The sequence below is a fragment of the Lepisosteus oculatus genome, chromosome 2 (genome assembly GCF_040954835.1).
Source record: "Lepisosteus oculatus isolate fLepOcu1 chromosome 2, fLepOcu1.hap2, whole genome shotgun sequence".
In the NCBI taxonomy this organism is placed as follows: Eukaryota; Metazoa; Chordata; class Actinopteri; order Semionotiformes; family Lepisosteidae; genus Lepisosteus; species Lepisosteus oculatus.
Window position 1 is genome coordinate 46,792,047 of NC_090697.1, and position 26,785 is coordinate 46,818,831.

The 26,785-nt window shown below is 35.2% G+C and overlaps 1 protein-coding gene across 2 annotated transcripts; it reads right to left on the minus strand.

The window, feature by feature from the left end:
* Positions 1-3,661: 3,661 nt before the first annotated feature.
* tfap2b (transcription factor AP-2 beta) lies at positions 3,662-23,496 on the minus strand. Of its 2 annotated transcripts, none has more exons than XM_006625859.3 (7): positions 23,392-23,496; positions 19,608-20,063; positions 16,445-16,505; positions 11,597-11,816; positions 10,814-10,932; positions 8,457-8,598; positions 3,662-6,870 (listed from the first exon to the last, which is right to left on the minus strand). In XM_006625859.3, exons 1-7 carry the CDS (start codon positions 23,470-23,472, stop codon positions 6,570-6,572), a joined length of 1,380 nt encoding a protein of 459 aa, XP_006625922.1. In that variant the 5' UTR covers positions 23,473-23,496; the 3' UTR covers positions 3,662-6,569. The 2 variants fall into 2 exon arrangements, with proteins under 2 accessions (XP_006625922.1, XP_015204673.1); XM_015349187.2 differs by lacking the exon at positions 23,392-23,496 and adding an exon at positions 20,791-21,182.
* Positions 23,497-26,785: the final 3,289 nt, after the last annotated feature.

Sequence of the window (26,785 nt, forward strand, 5' to 3'; positions counted from 1 at the left end):
AGTGATGTTGAATAAAAACAGCCCAGGATCAAATAGGCCAATTCTCCACGCCTGACACCAACTGCTACTGTTTGTTGGGTTCTGCCAAGCGTTACCTCTGATAATGAGTGGGATTTGTTAAACAGTAAATTAATGAATAATGAAATATCCAGGTTGATCAGTTAGGGAGCACGCTTGCGTTGCCTATGGCTAAGTGCCTGGAGCAGGAATTACTCTCAAACGGCACTTGGCCGTCTGCTGGGCTGGATAACCATTTTTACAGCCCATTGCTTGACAGAATGCACAGGGAGTCTGTTCTTAAACTGGGGGCCATGAAGGACAAAGTATTTAATAACACCGACAGCGCTCATTCTTTAGTGCTAAAAAGATTAAAACTAAAACCGTATATCATCGAATCCGTGGTTTAAACCATAAAGATTCAGTCTGGCATGCTTTCGTTCACAAAGATAATGCTATTTCATTTTTTTAAGACTTCGTAGGCCTATTTGGTTGCTGGTACCGTATATAATGTTTGCCTGCTATAATAAAACACGAACATGAAATGTAAAGAATTTAAAGAATATATAGGTGGTCACGTTTATTGGGGAGTATTTGTTAGCAAGCGTGGATGAATTGAAAATGAATGTATTGACAAGCACAAAAACAACTAACTTCGGACATTGTCTAATTCTAAAAGAAAAATACAGTATAGTTCAGCATTAGCCATACATTGTTTTAAAGTGATTTAATTAAAGATTTATATGAAAGTGATATCTGTAACCACACTATAACAAAAATATTATTTGTTATTATTGGTTTATTTGGTTACTAGTAGTCTATAATCGATAAAACCGTAGAACTGCAACACTTCTGGGAGACGGACAAATTGCAAGGTCACTGTAGTTTGGTCGTTGACCTTTGGTTTACACTTTCTGAGACCCAACTCAAAATACATACAGTTTATAAAAGTGTGAAATTGTAGTATTTCTAACTTAAGTATGAAGCAAAACAATATCGCTTATTTGTAAATAATAAATGTTTACTTAATATTCAATTATGAGGAATGCAGTGCTGTTAGTAGGTTTCACGGCAACATTTTTATTTATTTAAACCATTAAGGAAAAGCAAGTGCAGTCATTTTGATGTTAGAAAAATAAGCATGTTTTTTGCTTTAATTGGGAATTTTATTTAGAGATGTATCCCCCTCAACAGGAAATGAGCTTGAATGTAGGTTATGCAGACTACTCAAACCCTATCATATCTATTTTTATTTCTCAGTTTTGCTAACCAGTATAATAACAAAATATCTGAAAACGTAATTGTTGGCAGGGGTCCGCCAGGCTATGACAACATAAATAGTCCCTTCTTGTTACTACTGAGCTGTTCCTAATATTCCTTATATTAGCTCTTCCTAATATGAGACTACTGAACTCCTGGGCACCTGGGTTACAATAGTTTCCACTTGATGAGTCAATCAGCAGAACCCGCAAAACAATTCGTTTAAAATATACCAGTGGAACATTTCATTTGGTGCTAGGAACTACAACTCAAAGTACATCTAAGCATTTAATCATGGAGAATTCTACATGAAACCTATAATGTACATACGTCCATAGATATATATACTGTATAATATCGATATGCAACACAAATACACTTCTACACATCTTAACCAGAGGTTACATCCTCATGTGTTTTTCGTGGACTTTTTATTCCCTTTTGAAACCAATGGAACGGCATCCCCCATTATAGTCTATATAGTAGTGCATGAACAAAATATTTATATTTAAATACTTGCATAATGGTTCAGAGCTTATTAACAAGAAAATAAAAATAGATATTCTTTTTATTGGCGAGATGCAGTTGTTTTGCGAATTTGTACTAACCTGTCAGACTGTTTGCGGCTTTTATAAAACAGAATACAGGTTTGACTCGATTCTTCTTTCCGCCCTATATTATCGGACATACAGCTCTTCATTAAAGGCAAGCTTCTTAAAAATGCTGTTCTATGTGATTTTTTCTTGGCACATTCTAAGTAATACAAAATGCATCCTCATTTAAAATTATGGTAGGTATTTTTTATCGGTAGGTATTGCCCAACCCACTTTCTGCTTTCCTCTTATTATTTAAACTATGCTTAAAATATGACCAAGTAAATAAAAAGTAAACCCTAACGACGTTTTTGTCAACCAACAGAATGCCTTCGTATTTCCTACGTTATGGTTGTAATGGCAGTTAAGAGCACCTCGTCATCTAAAAATATGAATGCGTGCTTACAGATATACGGAAAAAGTCGTGTTTAAAACTTTAATAATGAGCTCAGGGGTTGTTTTATTGTGACGCAGTACCTGTAGGTTTATCTGCTTTATTGTTCGTTGTTTTTTCCTGAATGTTTTCCTGAATGTTAAAGGTTTTTGAAAACCTAATAAAATGTAATCGCCCTAAATATTATTTTGTACATTGTACATTTTTGTTTCAGGTTTGTAGCCAAGATGCATAAGTATAAACAATATCTCGTCAGACTCTTCTCTTTTTGTAATGAAAAAGTTATTATTATGGCAAACGGATTACTGGCGATACCTTTTAAACCAAAATACTGAATGTTGAAGATGCATTTTTTTCCCGCTTTGACCACTACACTAAAAAATAGAATGATAAAACTAGAATGATGCTCACCGAGATCGGTACAGTATATCTATATACTTTAGTCTAAACCACCTCTAATAAGAACAAAATAAACAGCTTGTAGTAACAATGTCCGAAGTTAGTTGTTTTTTAGGGGGGGGGGGGGGGGATTCGGAGCAGGGTAATAATTTTAGAAATCATTATTCCTCTAGATACAAAAAAACGCTTTTCAATCGTGAAAGCGTGTTACCATTCATTAGCTTCTCTATCTCCATTATTTCCTCTTGGACGCTATTTTACTGCATTGCCATGTTGGTTTATTGTGGTTTCAACGTTAAAAGTAAATAAAGCTAAAGCAAGGCATCTTAGTAATGTTTGTTAATTAATTACTAGGCTACAAAGACATATCAGATATGTTTTTGTCAATATAAATACATGTCTTTTACAGTGTAGCTTGTGTTGTATTTATATTATCTGGGCTCTACCTGCGGGGGAAAATACTTTTAAACTAAGATGTTATCGAGAGCAATAAACAGGTATAACAAATAGCACTTTCTAAAATGGAAAAGTCCAGAAAATTTGCATGTGTCTCTGCGTGTTTGAATCCAGTCCCAACTGCCATTTTCATGCCTATAATTTTTTTTTAAAAAAAAACGCTTGTTAGCGAAGTTTGTGCTTTAAAAAAAAACTTGGCCACAGTTCTTTTACAGTTCTTTACAGTTCTTTACAGGACTTGGTAACTAAATAAGGAAAGCGAAACCGTTTAAAGGATGAGACACTACAGGTGATGACTGCAGCAGAGAATGGCAGAGAATTCAGCACTATCTTTAACATTTACCATACATTGAGGGAAACTGCACATCGCATCTTCCCCGGGTGCGACACAAAACCTGTTGAAGTGGTTAACTGTGAATTGTGATCAGAAAGACGTCATTGCACAGATTATAATAAAATGTAAACGATAGCTACTTGCAAGTGCAGGGAAATTTCATTTCTAACTCCGATTTTTTACAATTCCGCAAAGCGAGTAACGACCACGTTTGAAAGAGAAACAAAATACAACAAAACACAAAGTTTATTTTTTTTTAATATAAATGAGATCATCACTGGACAAGAACCAATTTCTACCCATCACCATAACAACTTGTCTATAGAACAGAAAAAAAAATCATATAGGATGCTATCTAAAGTCAAGCGTTTTCACCCACTCACAGAGGTATAGTCACAGATAAATAACCCAAACTACTTGCTCACCATATTTACAAATTCCCATTAAATTAAGCATAAATAAATATATACAAACATGAACACTAACTCCCCCCCACCCCACCCTACCCAATATGTTTACTCCAAGGAGATCCAAAATGACAGATATTGAATATCACTGTAGGTCAATAAATTGATACTGACATTTATTAAAGTAATATATTCCGGTATAACGTAAAGGGTTTGTTTCAAAATTGCATGTTTGAGAATGTTGACACGCTTATGCATTTTTCCCAGTCCAGTATATTCCACAATGCAACAAGCCGAGACAGAAATAATCGTTTTTTTTATTTTGGAGATTGGATTTTATTTTTAAAGGTAATAATAACATATAATAGCTGACTCATTTTATTTCAGTAGTTTCTATTTAAACAACAGCCTGCCTTTTCAGAACAAATATCAGAACTTAATCTGCTTTGTCTTCTAGGTCGGCTGAATTTAAGGAAGTCAAAATGGAACACGATAGGGATAAATGCAAAACCATAACTTTCAATAGACATATAAAGTCACAAACTGATTATACCTCCATGTTTAAAATTAATTGCACATGAAATACCCTGTTATCGAAACGCTTAAGAGACCGAGACAAGGAAAAGTTTGACTTATTCGTCAGTAGTTTTGTATGTGCTCGTGCAGCCTAAGCTAAACTCGGAAAGGATTTCCTTACATCTCTGTAAACCGTTTAATTAATTTCTATTTCTTGATTAAGCCCACACCCACGCTTGAAGGCTTTGGTGACTGGGTATGAAACAAAATGTAAATGATTGCCTTCGACTTATCAGAAAAAAGTGAAAAAATGACAATATTGCACTAAACCTGTGACACTTAATTGGATTATTACGTTTTACTATGATTGTTTTGGTGGGAGTTCCTAGTGTAGGCTATTAATGGATTATTCTCGTGATCGTAAGTCCGCACTGGAAAGAGAACATTGTGTGAATTTTACTTTTAACCATATATATATATAAGATCAGTTAATTAATCCTTTAGTGATTAGTGATTCGGTTATATAATAATAATACGTTAACTGCCAGGTTTATAAATCAAGTAAAACTAGATGCTAATACAAGGACAATTTAGATATCCGGACTTAAATTGATAAAGTAAATTGTAAATGGAGTAAATAATTATTTTGTAACCCTTAGCCAACTGGAAAATTACCAGTAATGTAACTTCCTTACTATTCGTTTCTTACCCATAGTTTTTGTTGGAGTATGTATTTGCTGATCAATTGTTTTCAGCTAGAAGTAGGAAGTAAAGGTCTTGTATTCTATATTTGTCATTTGTATCACCACCTACCTAAATGTTGCGCTTTGTGAATTAATAAATCTATCTGGGTTTCGTTTAGATACACATCCAGCAAAGGAGACTATAATACAAATAAATATATTTTTGACCTTTTAGACGGAGTATGTCTATTAGTCCCACATAAACAATTTTTACTCTAAACTCATTAGCGATAACCTGTTACACTCTCTGTATTTGTTTAAAAATAAAAAAGTCCCGCTGTTGTAACACAACTATTGTGCAGGATTTTTTTTCCAAAACCAGCTTCACAGGGAGCGAAGGTTACACGATCACATAAGTTATGGATGGTGTGTTTAAAGCCGCAAAGGCATTTTGAATTGTAGAAGAAATGAACAATGCTAAAATATTGTCTGCCTTCAAGCAATAATGTGATGAAAACCGTGTGAAGGTAATCTTCAAATCGCTACCGATTGTGAAACTCCTCCCATACTTATTGGCACGTTTTAACAGTTTTTTTATATGGGTCTTTTATACTTATGAGTTGTCTTTGATAAATTATACTTGCAGAGTTCCACTTGGGACGCTGTGAATTGTCGCACAATTATGCCAAGATGCACTTTATCTTGCAACTCACAACTGTTGCATTACGGACTAAGGATTTAAAATACTGTTCGTAAACAGTATAATTGGCCACTCAGCACAGATATGCTACAGGTGTTATTAAATATTGTCGTTCCATGGACGACATGCGAGCCTAAACGTGGATCTTGTTCTTGGAATTTGTTTAATATTTGCGGTTTCCCTTTTTGTTTCCTAACAGAGTAACTCATATCAGACTTTGGAGACACTATTTATGGATTGATTAACATCTAAACTCCACTGACTTGGTGAACTGTAAGTGAAAATTTTGGCAACGAACCAAGGCATCATCGGTATGGTGCCAGTATCAGACGTATTCCAGTAAATATAGTATCACATATATGTCTGTGCACACACAAATTATGACAAAAAAAGGTGTCATACCCCTAAGCACAAAACCCTGTATCCAACAGGAGTCTTGAACAGGTGACAAATCCACACGTGGTTCGACAGGAAAAGTGGGGTAGGCCTTCAGAAACGTGGCAGGGATAGAAAGTCTGAAATTAAATATTTCCATCTTCAGAAATGTAATGGGCAAAACTGCACGAAGAATGGGCTTATTGAATCCCAGGAAAAAATAACATATATATTTATATATATATTGGCACATCCCCTTAGGAGTGCTTGAATCATGGACTTAGAGTTTGTACTTAAAACTTAGGTGAAAAAAATCCTTTGCTATGAATTCTGACCCAGTGTGGTTTACTTGTGCGCCTCTTTGCTTTTCTTCCTTTGCGTCTTCCTTGATAGTGTTCCTTTCCATCGTAAATGCAATATTTTAAAGCTAGAATATAAAGGATTTGGATTCGTTTTTATTTCCTGTGCTTTTCCTCTTTATCTCCAGTTTTGGAGCCAGGTCCCTCGCCTGATGTGTGCCTGTTTGTGTTGTTGTTGTTTAAGAACATCTTGTCCAGTCCTTTCAGTGCCTCCGTCAGGTAGTTTTGGAGCGCCGTGAGGGCAGCGCAGATGGCTGGAGACCCAAAGCCATGAGTGATGAGGCTAAAATGAGACAAACAGCTTTGGATGCCTGGTTCCAGAATGGGGGATGGTCTGCTGTTGCCCAGGGGCGTCCTGTCCTGAGCCAGGAGGTCTGTGAATTCCTTACAAAGTTGCCTGAGAAAGAATAAAATGAAAATAATTACCCTGTCAGATAACACAAATCAAATACACACAAGCCTACTTCAAATACTACCTTAATTTGACATTGGAAACACTGGGAAGGGAAACGAATACAAATATTTTTGTTCCACGGAGTTCATTGCTTAAATCTCAAAATTAACCATTTATATCAAGTGAAACCTCTGCATCCACTATACATTAGATTGATAAACAGAGCAGGCGCAAACGATCACATATATCAGGGGGTTGTTTGTTAATGTGACCGTTGCTTGAAACCTGCATACTGTAGGTATATCCAACAGATCATCAACCTTCACCAGCAATCGTTCCAGGGTACTTGTTAGCCTTTCCTGTGTATATTTTTTGTGCACCTCTGGACTTTTTAGTCTCACATTTAATTAGTTAATTGTATTGACAAAGAGCTGTATATAGATCCTGGCATAGACACCTCATGCATATTGATAGTTTCCTGGTTTTGGTCCCCCCCTTACATTAAATGGACTAAAGGCTTTAAGGGGGGAATGGAAAGGGTCTATAAAACGTGTCTAAAAAACTACTTTAGCGCAGCGCTGAACTGTGATTGTAAAGTGGGCAAGGGACTTAAATAACCACTCAACCTAGAACCTTCAAAAGCAAAACAGAGGATCTGCAAACAATTAAAGGCCAAAGACATTAATATATTTTGACCCGGCGGAAAAGGGTAATCAAATTCATATCACGTTTACAAAACATCTAGACAAATTTGAGCAAATGATTTTCACTCCGTCATAGATTTCCTTTAATTACGTTGTCAGTAACGATATTCGTATTTCAGAGAAAGTCATACATTATGAGGTTGTTGCTGTTTTAGGTGTATATTGCAAAAATGTAAACTCTCCATTGTGTAGAGTTCACTTTATGCTCTCAGCCAACTAATATAAACACGTACACTCTTCAGAAAGGTATAGTTTTAAACTATAAAAGGAAATATTTGACGGGAAACAAAAACCTTCTTGTGTGCGTTTATTAACTGCTTCATAAACACAAGTTTAGCAATCGTAACATCTCCGGCGATAAACTAATTTCGCTTATTTTCAACAACTATAACTCTTCCGCACATTAAAAACAAATAAACTTTGCGTTTCCTATCCTAAGGCAAAAGCCTGAATTTGCAACTGTAAGGAATAGTGACTGCTCTGCTGTTATGAACTGGATCCGTGCGTAAGGGGAACATGGTACAATGAAGTGAAAACATTTTAACTTTAGATCTAAGTGAAATAAGACTCAAGTAAGGCTCTCGCAGTAGTCTAATAAATACAGTATATATTTTTGCTGGTCCGATCGAAAATAATGAAAATTAAGAAATAAATGGGAAAGATAACAGTCTCCTTTAATCAAGTAGTATATATTTTAGATTAAATATTGCAGGCCTTTATAGGAACAGAATAGGCGATTTGCAAATAGTGCTTGCGCCAGTTTTTGTGCACACCAGATCAAAAACGCCAGCAGCTGCTACCGAAGGTTCTTTGCTTTCTATTTTCTATTTCTTCACAGGAGGCAGTTGACCCAGGCATGATGAAACAAATAAGCAATAAACTTACTTTGTTGCTAGTAGCATGTTTTTTCGTGAATGGAGCTCATTGGGGTCCGCGTGCTGTCTATTTAAATACTCCGAGATAGCTTTAGCTGGGAATTCAGTTTCGCAAATATAGCCAAAATCCCGGGCTAAATGGACTGCTTCGCCTGAAAATTAAGTGGGTGACAGACAGAAAACAACGTTATTACTAGTGTTAATAACAACCACAATATCCACAACGACACGACGACACAACGTATCGAAGACTTGTGTTCCTTTTCTTGTCCCGAGAAAAATATTTTTATTTGTACCAATTAGACGATGCCATATATTGGTGAAATTGATTCATGTTCTATCATTAGAGTTTTTAGAATGAAAATTAAGTTATATCTCAAAGTCAAAACCTCAGATGTCACATACAGTATGTATCTGCCTATAAACTTTAAAGGCACGCTCTTGCAGCTGTAAAAAAATGTTTTTTTCCACCTTAAAAGTTTTTTGGGGGCTTTTATTTCATTTCAATAAGTGGACAATTAGAGGTTACAATTTGATTTTTAAAATTAAAATTATTTTTAAAAGTATTGGGTTAAAGTCGGTCGACAATGGTGAACTGAAATATATTCCACTACTGAATCGCTGAATCTGTTTAATATAGTCTTAAATGACTGAATACTACTGTACGTCTTCGTTGTGATTGTACAAACCTATTATAATTTCCTAGACTATAAATGCATGGCCTAATAACTTTACATCACCTCTAGATCGGTCAAACGTTTTAGTCCATGGAATGTAGAGAAGAGGTTAGTTATGGCTCCCATCCCCTCAGTACATACACAGTTACTTTACTTTGGTTTGTCAATCTGTACAAAGCATTTGAGCTATAGAATAAAAATTACTATATGCTGCCATATAAAATCTGAGTTATCTCACCATAGTGGTTAAAATAGTAATGACTAACGCGGCAAAATATCTCCGACTTGCCCTGCCCTCCTACACTCCCTCTCCCTCACACGCGTTTTTTCTCTTTTAGGTGTGGCTAGAAAATGAAGGTAAAAGTACCGTGCTTGCAAATTCACCTCTTTTTACTGAGCAAGAAATCTATCCACTGGATATTAGAGCTGAATGTTCTTCTGAGCGTAGAATAATTTTGTAAACGTGTCTGTCCATTTAGGCCATCGCAAACAAAACTCATCATTGCAGGTGGAGTTGTTGCTGCTACCGCTGTTGTTTGTTGTTAATAATAATGCTCAATCGTTCTCTTTAAAAAAATCTGAAAACGAGCGATGTGCTATCCAATGAATTAATTTACTCGGTTTAAATTAAAAATGTAAAGCCGTGGCAGTAATTATTGTAATGATAGCTGCCACTTCACTGACATGCTTGGTTTAGGTTTCTACCCTCAAGAGGTTCGTGTCAACAGACTCCCACTGACGTACTTTTAAACCTCAGAAATAAGACACAGTAGCTAGAGAAAGACCAGCTCAGGGGGGATTCCAGTAGATTATGCCTTGGTCCCTATGGAATAAAGCATTAGAACTAAAAAAAAACGCTTGAAAGCTCTGCCACGGTGACATGGGAAAATATCTAGCACACAAACACCGACGTTATATGGAATTATACAAGAAATATATTTTTTTAATTAAATCAGTGTAATTTTTAAAACTCGCTAAGTTGTGCTGAATGTGGGAGAAAAATGGAACTGAAGCCTAGGTGATTATAGCCTGGCATTAAAAATAAAAAGTAAAACTAAAACTGCCAATAACGGCATAACAGTCGCAGGTAACCCGTTTATTAGTACAGTAAATAAAGAATAGCCAACTACCCCATCATTAATTTTGAAGTTTTTTAGAAAATTATGTCCTTTGCGTTTCGTCAATTTACTGATATACATTATTATTACGTTATTATTGTTATGTTATTATTGTTATATGATTAAATATTACATATTAGGCTATACATTTAAATACAGTTAATACACTTTAGGATGTACAGTTAATAGACTTTTGGATGAAACATAAATCCAACTCAAATAAAGTACGATAAGTACATTCGAAAAAACCCTTATTTTTTCTTGTCATTTTAAAGTGATTACTGTTTTATCCTATAGGCCTTACTTCTAATTAAAGATTACGATTTCGAAAAATAATCAGAAAGTATTTTTATTTTTTTATGTAGCTTTTCTACTTTTTATCCTCCTTATTGGCGTTTCCAGTCCTCGCCATCCACTATAGTGCCTTCATGCACTCTCAGACTTTGGGATTTGGGGACCATCTTTCGATGCATAAATGTGACACCTCATTTGACGCCTCGTAAAAAAGGTAGCTGGTGAAATCTATGGCCCTCTTTGCTTCTTTTCAAATTAATTGATTTATGTTTGCTTACCTTCTACTAGTGAGGTCAGCAAAGTGACATTTGCGGCCTTGCGCCTACCCGCTGGCAAATTCAACCCGATTTTTTCTAGTTTTTCTCTCAAGGATCTCCCACCGTTTTTTGATTTTGCTCTGAAATGACAAAAGACAAAAACACCATTATGATTAGCACGAGAACAAAGTCGAGCGGTCGCTTTGACAATCACGTTCTGTGTTGTCTGACGAAGCATTTACATTGGTTCCAACTTTTACAACTCGGCACTTCTCAGGGCGTCTCTGAAGCATTTTGCCCAAAGGTAAAACGGTGGTGTTGCCCCAGGCTTGAGCCCACAACCTTCTAGGTTAGAAGTTCACTAACCGTGTTAGTACTATGCTTCCGAGTTTGCTAAATCAAAAAACGAATAATAATAATAATCACATGAATCTTGTTATTTTATAAGACGTATATGCCCAAATGATTTACACATTGTGGTTGATCTCCTACTGTTTATTATATCTTTCCTGTGGGTCAATATGGTTAGATTGTTTCAATAGAAAACTGTGTGTTTTGCTTTGAAACAATGGAAAACACTGAGCCATTTAATTTAGTAATGTACGACCCAAAGCAGATTTAAGGGTAGAAATAGTTTTCTTATGGCCTGGATATCATTATCCTTAGTTCTGGTATTTAACGGAGAATAATCGTATAGCTGGGCTGCCCTATGATTTTGTTAAAACAACATTCAAGACTAAATCTATAATGGACGCAAAGAGGTAAATAGAAGCTGGTAAGAGAATGACGTCCAAACTGACTTACCTTCTGAGAACACCGCCCAAAAGAGAGGCATTGAGACATTCTGGTGGAGAGAGGCGCCTTTGAACTTCGCCGACTGTAACTTTATATTTAGAAGTGGAGCTGAGAAGGGACAAACGACCAGGTACTGAACAAAACACCTCGTTTGTGTTAACAGCAATGCCACCAATCAAGCCATCTTTGCTCATCATCAAAGAGGTCACACTCTTAGGAGGGACAGGAACTGAAAATTAAAAAGCAAAAAAAAATATTATGATAGTGAAAAGGAAAAGTAATCCCTGACGTAATGTCAGTGGGCATATCATTTGATTTTTTCGTGTTCATGAAATGTAGCACAAGGAAAAAAGCAAGTTTTTAGAATATATTTTTTGTTATTAAATATGTTCATTTTTATTTGTCCTTTTCAAAATAGCTGTCAATTGTAGTAACACCTTTCCTGTTAAAACTGTTTTCCATTCCCCTGAACGAGTAACCGCTTAATTTCTATTAGTCATAAAAGTGACGTGGCTAGTGCACCTTTTTATTCGGATATATAACAAAATATTGTATAGACACACCATAAGTAAATAGCAATGATCTTACATTAAATGTCAAACTCTACGGAACAGTAAAACGTATTTTGTCTTCTTAAATGAAAAACGTATATTTCTTTGTATTGTTTCTCCATAAATTATTTACTTCTTATTTCATTTTTTCTTTTCAGATATAAAGAGATATTGTATAATTAATTGCAAATCGTATGCCAGTGTTATAAGGCGCCGTACTGAGCCCTGACAGCATTAGTGAGCTGCATATAGTTTACTATGAGAGGCCAAAAAGGTTTTATATGGCGATCAATGATTAAATGTTTACAGTATCATAACCACAATATAGCATTGTCTTTTATTAAAACGTGATTTTTTTAAAATATCGTTAGTGTCGTAGATGTATTAACAGGTGTGCTTTCTTTACAAAGTCCTGGTATCTGTCACAATTCTCGTTCCCGTGATTTACAGAGACTTTCCTTGGTCAATAGGATACCAAGGCTTCCCAACATGCACAAACACAGCTTAAAAAAACTCTTAACCAGATATTAGTCAGATATATTATTGTGATGCGATTGCTAGGCCTATACTTATAATGGCTATAGCGGCATACTAACTCTGTTGTGACCTGGCCCTAGTTTTTCATTCCCTATCTTTAGGTGTGGCAAAAAAGAAAATAGAGAGAAAACAAAGTCGTAAAGCAGACATATCCCAACTCGTTTAAGACATAAGCTCAAGTTGCATCAAATGCATTATGAAACTTTCTTCTAAGGTTGATTTTACTTTTACTGTGTATTCATGTGCTTAGAAATGTGTGCATTTTCCTCCCCATCATCATCTTTATTTCCGTGCAGGTAAATAGTATTTTCTGAATGCAGTGGACATTGACAAAATGTGTAAATGTACGTTGAAATCTAAGTGAAATATTAAGACTGACGACTGGAAATTTGTCTGCACCTAAATAAAAAACGAAGAGTTTGAGACAAATTAGTAATTTATATAGGATACAGTATGTGTCACAACAATAATATGACTAACTCTTTTCCTTCTCTCTATACGCAGCATATAATTTTATTTGATGAGTTAAATTGTGTATAAGTTTAGGATACGTTTGGTGCAATGTTTAATAGATACCGTCGATGCTTAATAGGCAGGTGACACCTTTGCAACAGGCTGCTCGGAGTTTTTTTTTTTTCTTGTGGGTCGCACAGTGCGCTCCCAATCATGATTTTCTTTCCGCGTTTATTGTTACATGTAAACTACTGTACATAATCCCCACAGATGGGTTATATTTGTAGGGTAAATAGTGAATTTAAGTCTTCAGAATTAAATAAGAATAGTAAAAAGATATTGATTTGCATGTATGTCTCTACGTGTAGAAAACATGTCCCTTCTATAGTATATATATGAGCAACGGTTTTACGGTTTTGTATTTACAATAGTCATCATATGCATTTATATATTCATTACATTTTTAATACTGTCGGGTAGAGCACAACTCTCCACTGGATTCCACGTAGGGACTTCTGAATTTAAAGAATGTTGTTAGTCACCCTGGCAATAAAACAACCAATTGTACATCACTAACAACTCTGTTGGAAAGCAAATCACTCTTCCTACTCCCGAATATGAAAGGGTGGAATTACGACTGGAAAGGATAAAAGCTGTATTTATGTTGAAAACAAGGGTTACCAGTGGCATTGAACTAAAGCAGGCCATCTCCCTCTTGCCCTCTATCTTCACACCATGTTATTTTTGTTTGTTTCTCTGACTTATGTTCAGAGATCTAGTCAAAAACGTTCGGATTATTTCCTGCTTTCAGGAAAGAGAATAAGGTTTGAGCAACCAATTGCTCAGTACAATAATGTATTCTTATAAGTATTACACATTATACCCTCTTCAGACACAACGAATTTTATTTTTAAAAATTAGATATTAGTGATCGACGCCAGCACCTGCTCTTTTGAAAGCCCCTGCACGTTTAAGTTAATTCTATCAGTCACGGTGAAGAACTGTATATTTTAAATGTTTCTGTGCTAACACAGTCAAGAAATATTTATGGTGTAGCATATGCTTATTTGTGTTCCCCTTACACCCCGAGGATACTCTTGGAGAAATCGGAAGGCTACCGGTACGTTTCCATTCCCCAATGCAACTATACAATCATCCAGTTTTATTTTTACTTATTTATTTGTATACACATAGATCCCTGCTAATCTGTTTTATGTATTTAATCTGAAATCAAATCATTCAGGGCCAAATAACTTTATATTTTTTGTCTTTATGCTTTAGACAAAAAATAAATACCAGAATGACTTCTTAGTGTCTAAATGGGTTTTTAGACCGCTAATGTAGCACAACATTCTCATTATTACATTATTGATTGTTGATTGACTTGCGCCTTCAAATCGTATTAACCACCCTCTGTCAATCTATATTAGTGGAGTTTAAAAAGGCCTACCATTATCATCACACTGGAGTTCAAGCGGTATTTCTTAATGTTTGCTCTAATGGGGCAACGAGAAGACAGAGGCCATGGTCCCTGACTATTGTATTAATAGCTCAACGGGGGCTAATACAGAAAATTAGCCTTAAACGAGCTCTGGAGATCTCCACATGAAAAAGTCATTTATCACGCTGGCTACTTTAACTCGACTCGTTTGCTCTCTCTACTGGGACCAACTCATTTTCCCTTAACTAAATTACTTTAGAAATGTCAACCAGTCCTTACAAACATTAACAAGGGGCTTGTAGGGCGAAATGATTTCTAATTATTCCGGTCTTAAAACAAAAAAGGGGTCCAACTGAATATATATATGATCAGTATAGTGATTTCTTGATGCATTCATGCGAGTGGTTCATTAACAGGGAAGGTATATACTGTACGAAAACATACACTTTGCCATATACTCCTTACTCCACTACCTGACATTTAGACAGGTCTACCCCGGTATATGTGTATATGACATACTGTATACTAGGGTAGTCGTTATACTGAGAGCGTATGTGGTCAAACAATGCCATACTGTACCTTCATCAGTATAATAGGGCCTATCAAAATAAAAACCTTAAACAATAGCAAGAACAATAATAGCAGCGAACATACAGTAAATAAACATTTAATAGTAGTTATTTTACTAACAGTTCATTAAAGCTCACAAAATCTCAAGCTTAACCAGTTTATCTTAGCCCTTCTCTTAGCCCTTGGAAACGTTTCAGGTGTTAATCACCACATTGTTATATCAAGAAGAAGCGTGGTCTGATTTTTAATAGGTTTATCTGGTACCATGCATCATTTGTATAATTCGTTGACGTATCAGAAGGAATAGCATTAAAAGCAGCGCTAGGAGTAGTGTTTGTAAAAGACAACTGTATGTCGTATTGTTGCAAGACATCAAAGCCAAAGAGTCTTTGTTTATTTATGCTGTGCTTTAACTGAAACTGAAACCTCCTTTTACCACAGACATTCTATGCAGATGGGTACAACCTGCTCGCGTCTCATTAAAGTTGGTCACACAGATAAGAAATTAGGGATATGGTAAAATTATAGACAGGAGGATTTGCGTTACATTTAAATAGCTACACTGAGGATTTGCGTCTTGCAAGGCACACGGTTTTTTTTTAAAGTTATATAATGATTTAACCCAATGAACAATAACCACAAACGTATCAGATACTTAATATCTTTTCGTGTAAGAGAATATTAAATATCTACACACACTTAAATGAATATATAAAGTGTGTAAATGTGTGTAACATGTCTTGAATGTTTCCCTTTTAAATGTTGTGCTTACAAGAAGGCTTAGCTAAAAATGTTGAAAACAGCTGCATTTAATTAAATTGATTTACTGCAATGTGTTTTCAGTAAAGGGTTTAATGACATTGAAGTTTGTCTTGTACTAATTTGGACTTTTGAATTGCGCATTTTATGAGAATTTTTTTAACATGGGACATTTAATGTGGAAACAGAAATATGTATTATATACAGCCATTATCAGTACAATTTTCAAAAGAGGCAAATATAAGAACCAGGTCAATAAAACAGTGTCTAAAATCATTGTAGGTGCATGGGTTTCAGAGAGATAACGTACAATGTGCCATAATCAGTTCGTTTAACTATAAGTTAAAGTTCAAATATTCGCGTACATTAATCGGAGTATAAAATAAAGACCTAGCTCTTATTTCTGAAAATGGTGCTGTATTTGCATTTAATGCATTGTTAATGCTTCATGGAGTACGTATGTCGAGGTAAATACATGTTCTTAATATGCGTTTGACACTACATGCACAGTAGTATAAATGTCTTAACAGATTACAAATACCATACCTTTTTTAATCACAGATTGGTCCAGCAGGCTCATGCCACTGTTATTTGCGTCTTCTACGGTCTGTGAATATCAAAATACTAAGGATCAGTCACATAACTATTCAAATTTACTGGCTATATTAACCAGACCTGTATATAAATCATGTCACTCTGAACTCAAGATCCGGTTATTTCCATTTATATTAACCCAGTAGGGGAGTTTTATCATTTCGACAGTCGACAACGAAATCAAATTCTCCGACATTATATGGCCTTCTAATAAAAACGGGGTGCAAGCATCTGCTGTAGAATTGCATTTCTCCTATCAAGCTGAGCAACGATCTTCAATTGATAATTTCTTTTTAAATAAACCTGCACATTTATTTTCTGTAGAAGCACCTAACATTATCCACTCTTAACCTTATCGATTATTATTATTATTATTATTCGAAACAAATACCGGTGTGATATTTTCAATATCAACATACAGTTTTAGTTCCGGTTATATATTGCTACGATAATTCCAGCTATACATAATTATGTTCTCCATAAAAGAATTAATAATAGTTAATTAGACCTTTAAGCTTAATCAAGTTTTAATTGCGTGAGACGTGTTACATTTTCTGGAATGTCTGGGCTTACAGCTGCTTTTTGTAGAAGTAGTGGTAGCAGGAGCAATAGTTGTTATCATTGGTGGTAGTGTTGTCGTCGTTGTTGTATTAGTAATTGCAGCCCAGTACTAACAGGAGCAGAGGGGGATGTTAAATGTTATTTAAGGCCTGTAGACTTTGGTTTTTCTTTCACTCTGCTTGAAATATATGTCAAAAAGTAACTAACACTTGGCTTTTCAACCAGAAATTAAATCTGACTGAAGTTATATATTTTAAGAAAGCATGTTTACACGTTATGTATTGGATGGGTACATGTATGTGTAGTGATGACAGCTTGTGTGAATTGTAACTCTTGAGCAAGAGCTTTCCTCTTGTTATATTGATTCATTCCATATACAGTTACAACAACATCGAGCAAACAAGCGCTTCAAGATCAAGATTTCTTCTATGAACATAAATCAAGATAACATTGTAGAGCTTCAAGACGTAATATGTAATCATCATCATCTGTACTTTCATAATCTGGAAAATCTTTTTTTTTTCTGAGCAAGATTGCGAAAGTCCTATCAAAATGTGATAGAAGCTTTTGTTGTCTTACTAATATATATAAAGGGACAGATACTAAAAAGTATTTACAAAAGGGATTAGCAATAGTACGAGATTTGTTAAGCAATAGGCATCCCAGTATTCGGACTTTGAAACCAGCAATACATCTTAACGGAACACTGTAAGGAATTGTCTGCATGTTAAGTTTTAAATGTTATCAAAAATAATAAGTATAATTTAACAGATATTTAAGCACCTTTAAAGTCTATCTTAAACATAGAGATAAATGGGATTTATAGCGAAGACATGAAATACAGTACTGATTAAAGCAATCAAATCGCCGATCAACGGTGCTTTTTAGAGTAGTTGCAGCTAATAAAAACACTCTTGTCTGATTTTGTATCTAATTATGGTCACCCGCTGTTTTCTGTACAGGATATTCACTCAGCATGTTGGCACTTAATAGTCACAGGGAGAATAGTAAAGATTTAATTAGGACTAAACGCGGAAATAAGCAAAACGTACACTTTTAATTAAAGACTTCTTAGTTAAAGGTGATAAAGGCATCGTGTCGTTTAAAAAGATCAAAGGCCCCAGTAAGCAACGTTTCAAAGTGCGTTTACACAGACTTATTCTGACCTACAATAGAAAAATAGCCTTAATTTTATTAAACCTCAAATTTTACATGCATGCCCTTAGCGGTTTATCTATAACCTTCAGGCATACAAGCATATTTATATCAGTAGTTTGCAGATTCCCACGGGTAGTTAAATTGTAGGAATAATAAAAAACAATGATAGAAAACAGTGTGAATTGAAAAAAACAGAATCTCAATCAAATGTATTGAACACTTTCACAGGTACAGTCTTAAACAACTAGTCCTTAGATCAGTGGTCACTCTTATAGCCATTTTAACAGAACTATTTTTCTTTTGCTTTGTTTCATTTTAGTTGGCTATTCGATATACACTAGAAAGCTTAACAAAAACTAAGGAGGGTGCAGAGAAGTAACATCAAGCAGAAACTGCAAGGGAAGCTCTAATCTAATATTCAGGATAACAAGTATGAAGTCAATTGTGCTATAATTCAAATAATAAACCGTAGATATAGGAATAATGTATGGAAAACGCATCCTATGTTTTAAGTGCAATACTTTTCACATTATAAACAGGATTACACTGTACAGCAAAACAATTAAGGGTCAGATTTTAAATTTACTTTAGTGGCTGTTTTAAAACGTGTTTTTTAAGGAAATGTCTAAAAAATAAACTCTTACTATTATTATTGGTCCTGTGTTGTTGTATAATTTGCTTATTTGTAACGATTATCGTTGGTGTTTTGTTATTTTTTTTTAGTGGGAACGAAACATTGCCACGTTGTCATCTTATTTGATTGCTTTCATTTCAAACAATCTTGAGATCCAAGACAGATTTTACACAAACGGTTCAAGGCCTTCTAATTAATTTCCCAGATAGCTAATCGGAAATAGGAGGGATTTGTATTTTGTAATGGGAGATAATTAACGTCTTATTGAAAACATGCCCAGTGAAGGTTAACACACAAAAGTCTGATTTTTTATTAAATAATTGATTGTAACTTTACATCTTATAGCTGTCCCATGTCTTTTTCATTTCTAGTACTATCCAATACCAATCCAAACATATGTTTGTGCTCTATTGCTGTATTACACTTCCATTTAGTACCATTTCTACCTCCGTCTTTTTTATTTTATCGTTTACCACATTTCTCTGAATTCATATTCATCTAAAAATTAAATGTTTGAGTGAATAATTCGTTAATTTAAATTATATATTATTAACCGTGGTGAACGGCGTAATATGACTTAAAACACAACACTGCCGTCCTGTTTAAAACTGTCGATTAAAACTGACCTTTTAATTCATAGTTCGCCGCAGTCTTGAGATAAGATCACTTTATTGGCCGTAATAAATGTTTTAAGCAACAGGTAATTTTTAATCTGGCTTGGAATGATTATTAATAATACATATAAAAAGAGCGGAAATTCACCTGCACATCTTCCATTCCATGCGCAATGCCATGAAGTGACAAACTGTCCCCCATTCCAGAATCCAGCCCATGGTGCGCTGAATGAAGAAGCACATCTGGCCGTCTCACAGAGGCATAGTCCCGCCTCGGGTCGAGTCCGGAGAGCTGCGGTAAAGAAGCCCGAGGCTGGGACAGTAAAGAGCCAGTTTCAGTTCCAACTTCTTGTCGTTGCCTCTGCCCCCAAGGGTGTTGCTGGGGTTGATGCAGAGGGTTTAAGGAGTAAGGGTCATTAACGTGGGCATACGGATCCTGGCTCTGGTGGTATGGAAGCGGCTGATAAGGTGGAGGAAAGTAAGGCGGCTGGAAGTCCGAAGATGGAGTATGGGAGAGCGGGGGAGCGCTGGAATACGGTCCCTGCGATACTGAACCTAGCTGGGACAGCCTGGAGCTATGGCTCGGGACTCCGTCGTGCCGGTCCTTAAGAAAAAGAAAACAAAAACAAGAAAACAATTTATTTTAAAAACAGCTGCGTTGTACAAAATTGACTGAAAAGAGCGAATAAATGATAAAGCATTAGGCCGTACACACAAAATGGCTTGTCCTTGTTTCAGCTCTGCCTCGGCATAAATTAATCATAAAAAAGTAGAAAATAAATAAAAGAAAACAGACGGGATCTTTTTGATTTTATGATACTCTATTAAAGCAAGTATAGGTTTATTCTATTCTTAAAGTAATCATCTAAAGTATTTCTAAATGAAAAATATTGACAAGAATAGTACAATAATACAATGTTATCCATTCTCAATATAATTTGTTTCCACGCTCGGTTTCCGTTCTATATTATCTGACTATATATTTTGAATACTGATAACGTAGTGTCTGGGTTTAAGTGTGCTGACGGATTTACCTTAACACTCCTTACTGAGGTTGTAATGTCAAGTAAACGAATTAATATATTTAGCCAAAATTGCTATCCAAATCGCCCAAAGCTATAGTTACATTTTCTAATTGTAATTCGTTTTTGGTACAGAAACACTTTCTCCTTCAGCGATTTAGCTAACACCCCCCAAAAAAACATAGGTAAAACGGTATAAGTAAATTCATCTGCTGTAATCTACAATTTATTTTCCAATTTCCATTGCAAAAGCCAGGGCTGCTAAAGAGAAAATGGACCTGTGTAAAAAAAAGCAACGCTCCGACTCACCATGGCTGAATACGTATGGACTAACATCTGGAAGAAAGTCTGTTCACAGCAAAAAACAATAAAATTATGAAGAAATCAAGAGCGACGAGCAGTAGAAAAAGCAGCCTGAGGTATTTCCAAGACTATCCATCAACGGTTTCTCCAAAACGAATGGAAATGTTTATATATATGTGTTTTTATTTTATTTTTCCTGAGCTCCTGTTCCAATCCTCTTCTACCCAAGGCAAGACTCAAACTGTTCTCATGTACCTTCCCTCTGCGTCTCTACACCACCTCATAATAATTGTTATTCATGACTATTAATATTACAGGAATACTTAAAGGGAGAATGGAGGACAAATGGAGCGTGAAGCTGGAGTCAGCTCTGGCGCTCCCCTACTATTGTAAATGACGTTCATTCAGCTGAGAATTACTAGATGTAATCAGACAAGGGGGCTGGCAAAGGCAGACTTTCCGCAAAAGTTTAGTAAGCGAGTGTCAACAAGACAGCTAATGCAACCAGTACGGTTCCTTTATAATCTATAAAATCTTTTGCTGGGATTAACTGGCCAGCGCTGTTCCAACCAATTATAAAAAGGTTATATTTCTACACCTGGTCTGTCTATGCGTGGTTTGTATGTATGACATACTGATTCATTTTTGAATATTTAAAGGGTATATAGGCCTCTATATGTATGTGAATGCAATTGCATGAATATACTTAATTGTTCATACAACAGACACTTTAACCTTCACGAAATTTAAAGTTTCAATCGATTTCAAATTAAAACAATAAACATTTAATATAATAAGTGTTCTACTCATGTCTCTAGTTTTTGTCATACGTTTTACGTTTATTTTCACTATCCTGTGTATCCGTAAAGTATTGGTCCGTCTACATTGCTTTCTTCTATTCATTAGAGTAAACAAAACGTATCGTACCGAAACACTTTAAAGATGCATTAGACAGAAGGTTTCCTCGAAGGGAAGGCTGATTAAGTTTACTGGACAAAAGATAATGAAATATATGCTATTGTTAGAAGCTTTTGCAAGTTTCATAGACCATATCTGCCTAGTTTTACTCTGTGGTCGAACATATAATTATCCCAGAGGTGTCTTTCACTGCTGTTTCAATTACTTGCGTAAATTACATATTTCCAGACTTCGGTGTTTAAAAATCGGGATCACTGCAATTTATAAACACACGTTCACAATTTAATATTCCTCTCTTACGGTTTGTTCTGCACGATTTTGTACGCTACGCAGGAAATGTTGAGGTTGACGCTTTGCAGAATGTGCCGGATTTCGCCAGCTTGCAGTTGATAATTAGCCTGACGACGGCTGTGAGAGCTAAGACATTTGTGGTTATCTGGAGGGCGGCTACCCGCCGGGCTGAACTAAAGAGCCCATAAAGACACACACTGACTTTCATTCAGTAGCTGTTTACACTCCCACATAAGCCCGTTTCTAAAGTCTTTGTGTATTTTATCCCATTCATTTAAATCTCGAATACCTCCGATGGCACAGTTTAACATTTGCGAACGCGTGGCATTTCCTTTTCTCTCTCCCTGTCAGCTGGCTTTTATTTTTGACTACTTACTAAATGTTGCATGTTCATGATATTTCACGTCCGTTTATAATTTTGCACCACTTGAATTGCAAACTTTCGTTTATTACTATTAATTTTAGACAATTCCAATTATTCTTATGTAAAGTATGTAATGGACTTCTTCTCAGTTTGCGACAATTTTCTGGTTCGAGCACTTTGCAATATTCCCTTTTCTATTCAATCGACGGTTAAAAAAAACTGAGAGTTTAGGTACAGTTTCTAAAACCAATTGCGTTATTGTTGCGTGTCCTAAACATTATCTCACTCCCAGAATTATGAAGTCCTTAGTCTTCTGATCTTTTTTAGGCCAAAGAACAAATACCACTCAATAGCAGTTTTGAGTCGAACATCGTATTATACTTTACAGACTATACAGAAAATCACACATAGAATGTCAATAAAATATACTTTTGAGCATTATTTTAAACAGTAGCCCAGTTATGAAAATAAAACGTCTGCGCCCCCTTTTCCACACAAAAAATATGCTGTCTATAAATCTGCTTTTACCTGTCTTATACAAAAGTTGATTCAACTCACTTATCAATCTTTAACGGAGTTACCTTTTAGAAGAATGATGGCACGAGTTTTTAACCAAGGAAGCTTTTGAAACGTGCAAAAATGACAATCATAATAATACGTTTCGATTGCTTGTCAGAAATGTTAATATTTTGCAATTAGGCCTATTCGATGTCCACTATGTGATGATCAGGAACAGACCATTCCTAACGACCGAAGCTGTTCCGTTGTTGAATGTCTTACCATCCCTATTTTGTGAGTTTATATTTTTGGCTCAAGCATATCCAAAATGAATAAAACTCTTCAAATTATTTTCAGCACTCCTAAAAATCAATACTAATGACACTTTCATTCTAATTACGAGTTTGTGATAAGTATTACTCCTCTCTCACTCAGTAAAATTAAATTAATAATAAAACATTAACAGCAATGATGAAAATACAAAAGCAAAAAAGGAACCCCTCCGCGTTATTTGAAATAATTGTCATGAACATTACCTCATAAATATCTTCATACTTGACATTTTCTACTAGTTTCCAGAGCATGTTTGCAGACTGATCTCTGTTAACTGAGTGCATTCATGTGAGGAGCAGATGCCTGAATTCTTAGTACCCCTTTCTCAATCTCTCTCTCGCTCGCTCTCTCTCACCCCCCTCCCTCCCCCTTCAGACATACACATACAAAAACACCCCCACCACCACCTTTGGTCTAATGACCCGTATATGACTGAAATAGAGGGGATATCTACCAAACTGAAGTATCCAAAATTCTTGTTAATAAGAAAAATCAATGGGCACCTCCTGTCTATTGTTCCGTTGACACCACTTCAAGAAAAAGAAAAGCGAAGCGTTAAAAACCTTAACTTTCGTAAAAAAAAAACAGGGCTTTCATAATACGTTTTTATGGGACTCTATATGATTATTTTAAGGTTTATACTGTACCATGAAAACAACAGTAGTAATACCAAAAATAGTGTTTCTCTGAATGGGGTCACTGATAAACAGCAAGCAATTGAGAATTTACGCCTTCTATGAAACATCCAGCGGTACATAGAAAATCATTTTAATGGTGATTCCGGCAAATTTAAAAGAGAAAATATTGTTCTTCCACACATTTATGTTTTTATGAACATGCTAAACTGAAATTAATGTTTTCATTATTTATCCGCTATAACTATAGGTAATGACCCATTCTATTTCCTTCATATTGTATTTCTGAAATTTGTCCTAAAATTATTTAAAAATCATTTTTCAAGCTCTAGGTATATATAGATTAAAGATCTAAATTACTGACAATCACAACAACAATAACATCGTTATTAGACACAGCATTAATAATATCTTCGGTGTGGAACGTCTGATTATATATTGTTTCTCAATGCAAAAGAAAAAAGAAAATATCTTTAATATATAATATATGAAGTTTAATTTAAAAAAATGCAGTTGTTTTTCAGATAAGGTGTCATGGAAGTGTTCGCGTAAGAAGCCTTAATTATACTGTATACGCGGTATTTCAACAGTATATAATAGTGTTCTGTAGTACACTGATTATACTTGCAGAACGAAAGTCTCACCTCCTTATTGGTGAGTCAAATAGAAAAAGAGAAAAAAAACTTTAAACAACATATAGCACATTAAAGAAATATATAGAACCTTACATGATATTTGACTATTTTAGTATCTTTCACATTTGTTTCAGTACAGCTTACCGAGTTTGTAAACGGCCGCACGAATTTCAACATTCTTTAGCCTAACAGGTAAGTTATATCTATTTATACTATTTATTATTGTTTAAGCTCTTGTGTCATTGGAAAGGGAAACTATTTGAAATTACATTGTATTTTATTTAAATAATATTCGATTTTTTTGGCATCACTCACGTTCGCTTTTGCTGTTTAGTGTTCTTTTTATTTTGAATCGGAAGCCGATATTTCTGAATTTGGTTTGTTCTTAGAATTTTTGTCTTTTGTAGTGAAAGGGCAAATAGTTAATATTTAAGGAAAGCATGTTCCCAACTAATTTATCATCTGAAGTCTCTCGAATCCTACAAATTAATAGCTCGATTAAAAAAAAAACTCCATCTCCAATTTTTATCGAGCAAGCCTCATAACTGTCACTTGTTTCCACGGGACGGGAAAGCGGCATCAGTGAATTGTGACTCCAGATATACGTGTGTTTATATCGCCCCCTACTGGGGACTGAGCTTCCCAAGTTTATTTGGTGCGTTTCTCATTTTTCATATATCATTGAAGATAGGACATAAAACATTACTGATGAAAGGGAAAAGACTGTCATATTTCAAAGGTTGTAATATATCATGGGTAGCCAACACCGGTTCTGAGGAGCCACAATCAAGCAAGTTTAATGGGTCACCACTGAATCATCAATTCCCGAGCACCCGGAACAACTTTATTTTGTCCATTGAAGCATGTGATGCACTCAGTTAATTGCTCAGACATCACTTGAAATAAAAATTAACAACACCATATACAGTAACTCTCAAGGACAACAAGAGGCCTTTCCTTGCATCAGTGAGCCAACTATCTTCTTACAATTGTTCAAAACTCACATGTAAGGCCTACTGGACTATAGCTCTCCATCATCAGAGTTGTCCAAACTTGTATTGAAAGCAGCTGAAAGCAATACAAGTAATTCTCCTATATGTGTCATACTTGTGCACTGTCTAGTGTCATTCCATTACTAACATGGCCCTGATATACATTGTGTCAATAATTGTTTAATTGTTTTCAGAGTTCATCTGAATAATTAGCTTGCAAACAACAGTTAAATGATGCAAAATGCATGATCTTATTTTAAGTCATTAATGATTTAATCATTGACCAAAAACATTCTAACAAATGTGTTTTTAAATACTAACTGTAAACAGACATTAAAACAATGGACATTAAAACCAGGTAATAGCATAAAAGAGAACAATAATAGAGTAATAGAGGATAGCGGTGGTGTCATTCCTCATCTTCTCTGAGCTGAAAGTCCAATAAATTCTCTTAGGATAAATATTAAAGTGGGTCCAGAACACATGAAAACTTAGATCCAACTGCTAATTAAAGAAATTATAAACTATGTGCTTGTTGACTTGTTGTTTTCTCTTTGACAGGTTTCTCCCTTTGACATTTTGATGGCAAAGGCCATTAAGAATTGGGATACAATTCGCATTTGGCAGGTATGCCAAATTGTGATTTTTTTTTCAGAATCCTGCTACATGTACAATCCACGCGTGTTGACGCACTGTGCATTATTCAAATGTGGAACTGAAGTGCCTTGTAGTTTTTCCGCCTGGCTAGTCCACAGTGTTAAAACCAAGGTCCAGATTAAAATTGAATCTTTCACCTACCGTCAGTTATAAATTTCCTACCCAGCATTTAAAATGGTAAGTCTTGCACAGGGCAGAAGCAGGAGTCAGTTTCAAGCACAGGTTTTATAGATCGAGATTGCTAGGTAGGTAAAATTTAATTTAAGCCATGTGAGAATAGATCAATAAATATGTAAACATTGTTATATGACAATTCATATTCTCCTAAATGCATACTAATAGCTAATACACTCAACTTTTATTCCTTGTTATTTGGGGGCAATAGATCTATTGCGTTTGCAGAGAAACATACAGAGGACATGCAAACATACAGATTGAGCATTTCTCTGTTTTTTTAAATTGTTTTTCTAGATTTTGCATTTGACTGGTATGAATCAAACGGTTATTTAGCTAAACATAACAGTGTTCCATTTGCTATTGAAACGTCAGATACAGTAGTTAGAATACATGTTGTGGAATGGAATATAACAGGGTTTGGAAAACAGAAGCAGACAGGAAGCATATTCCCTTAGGGGATCCCCTATGAGCAAAACTGGGACATTTCTGCAAATATACATA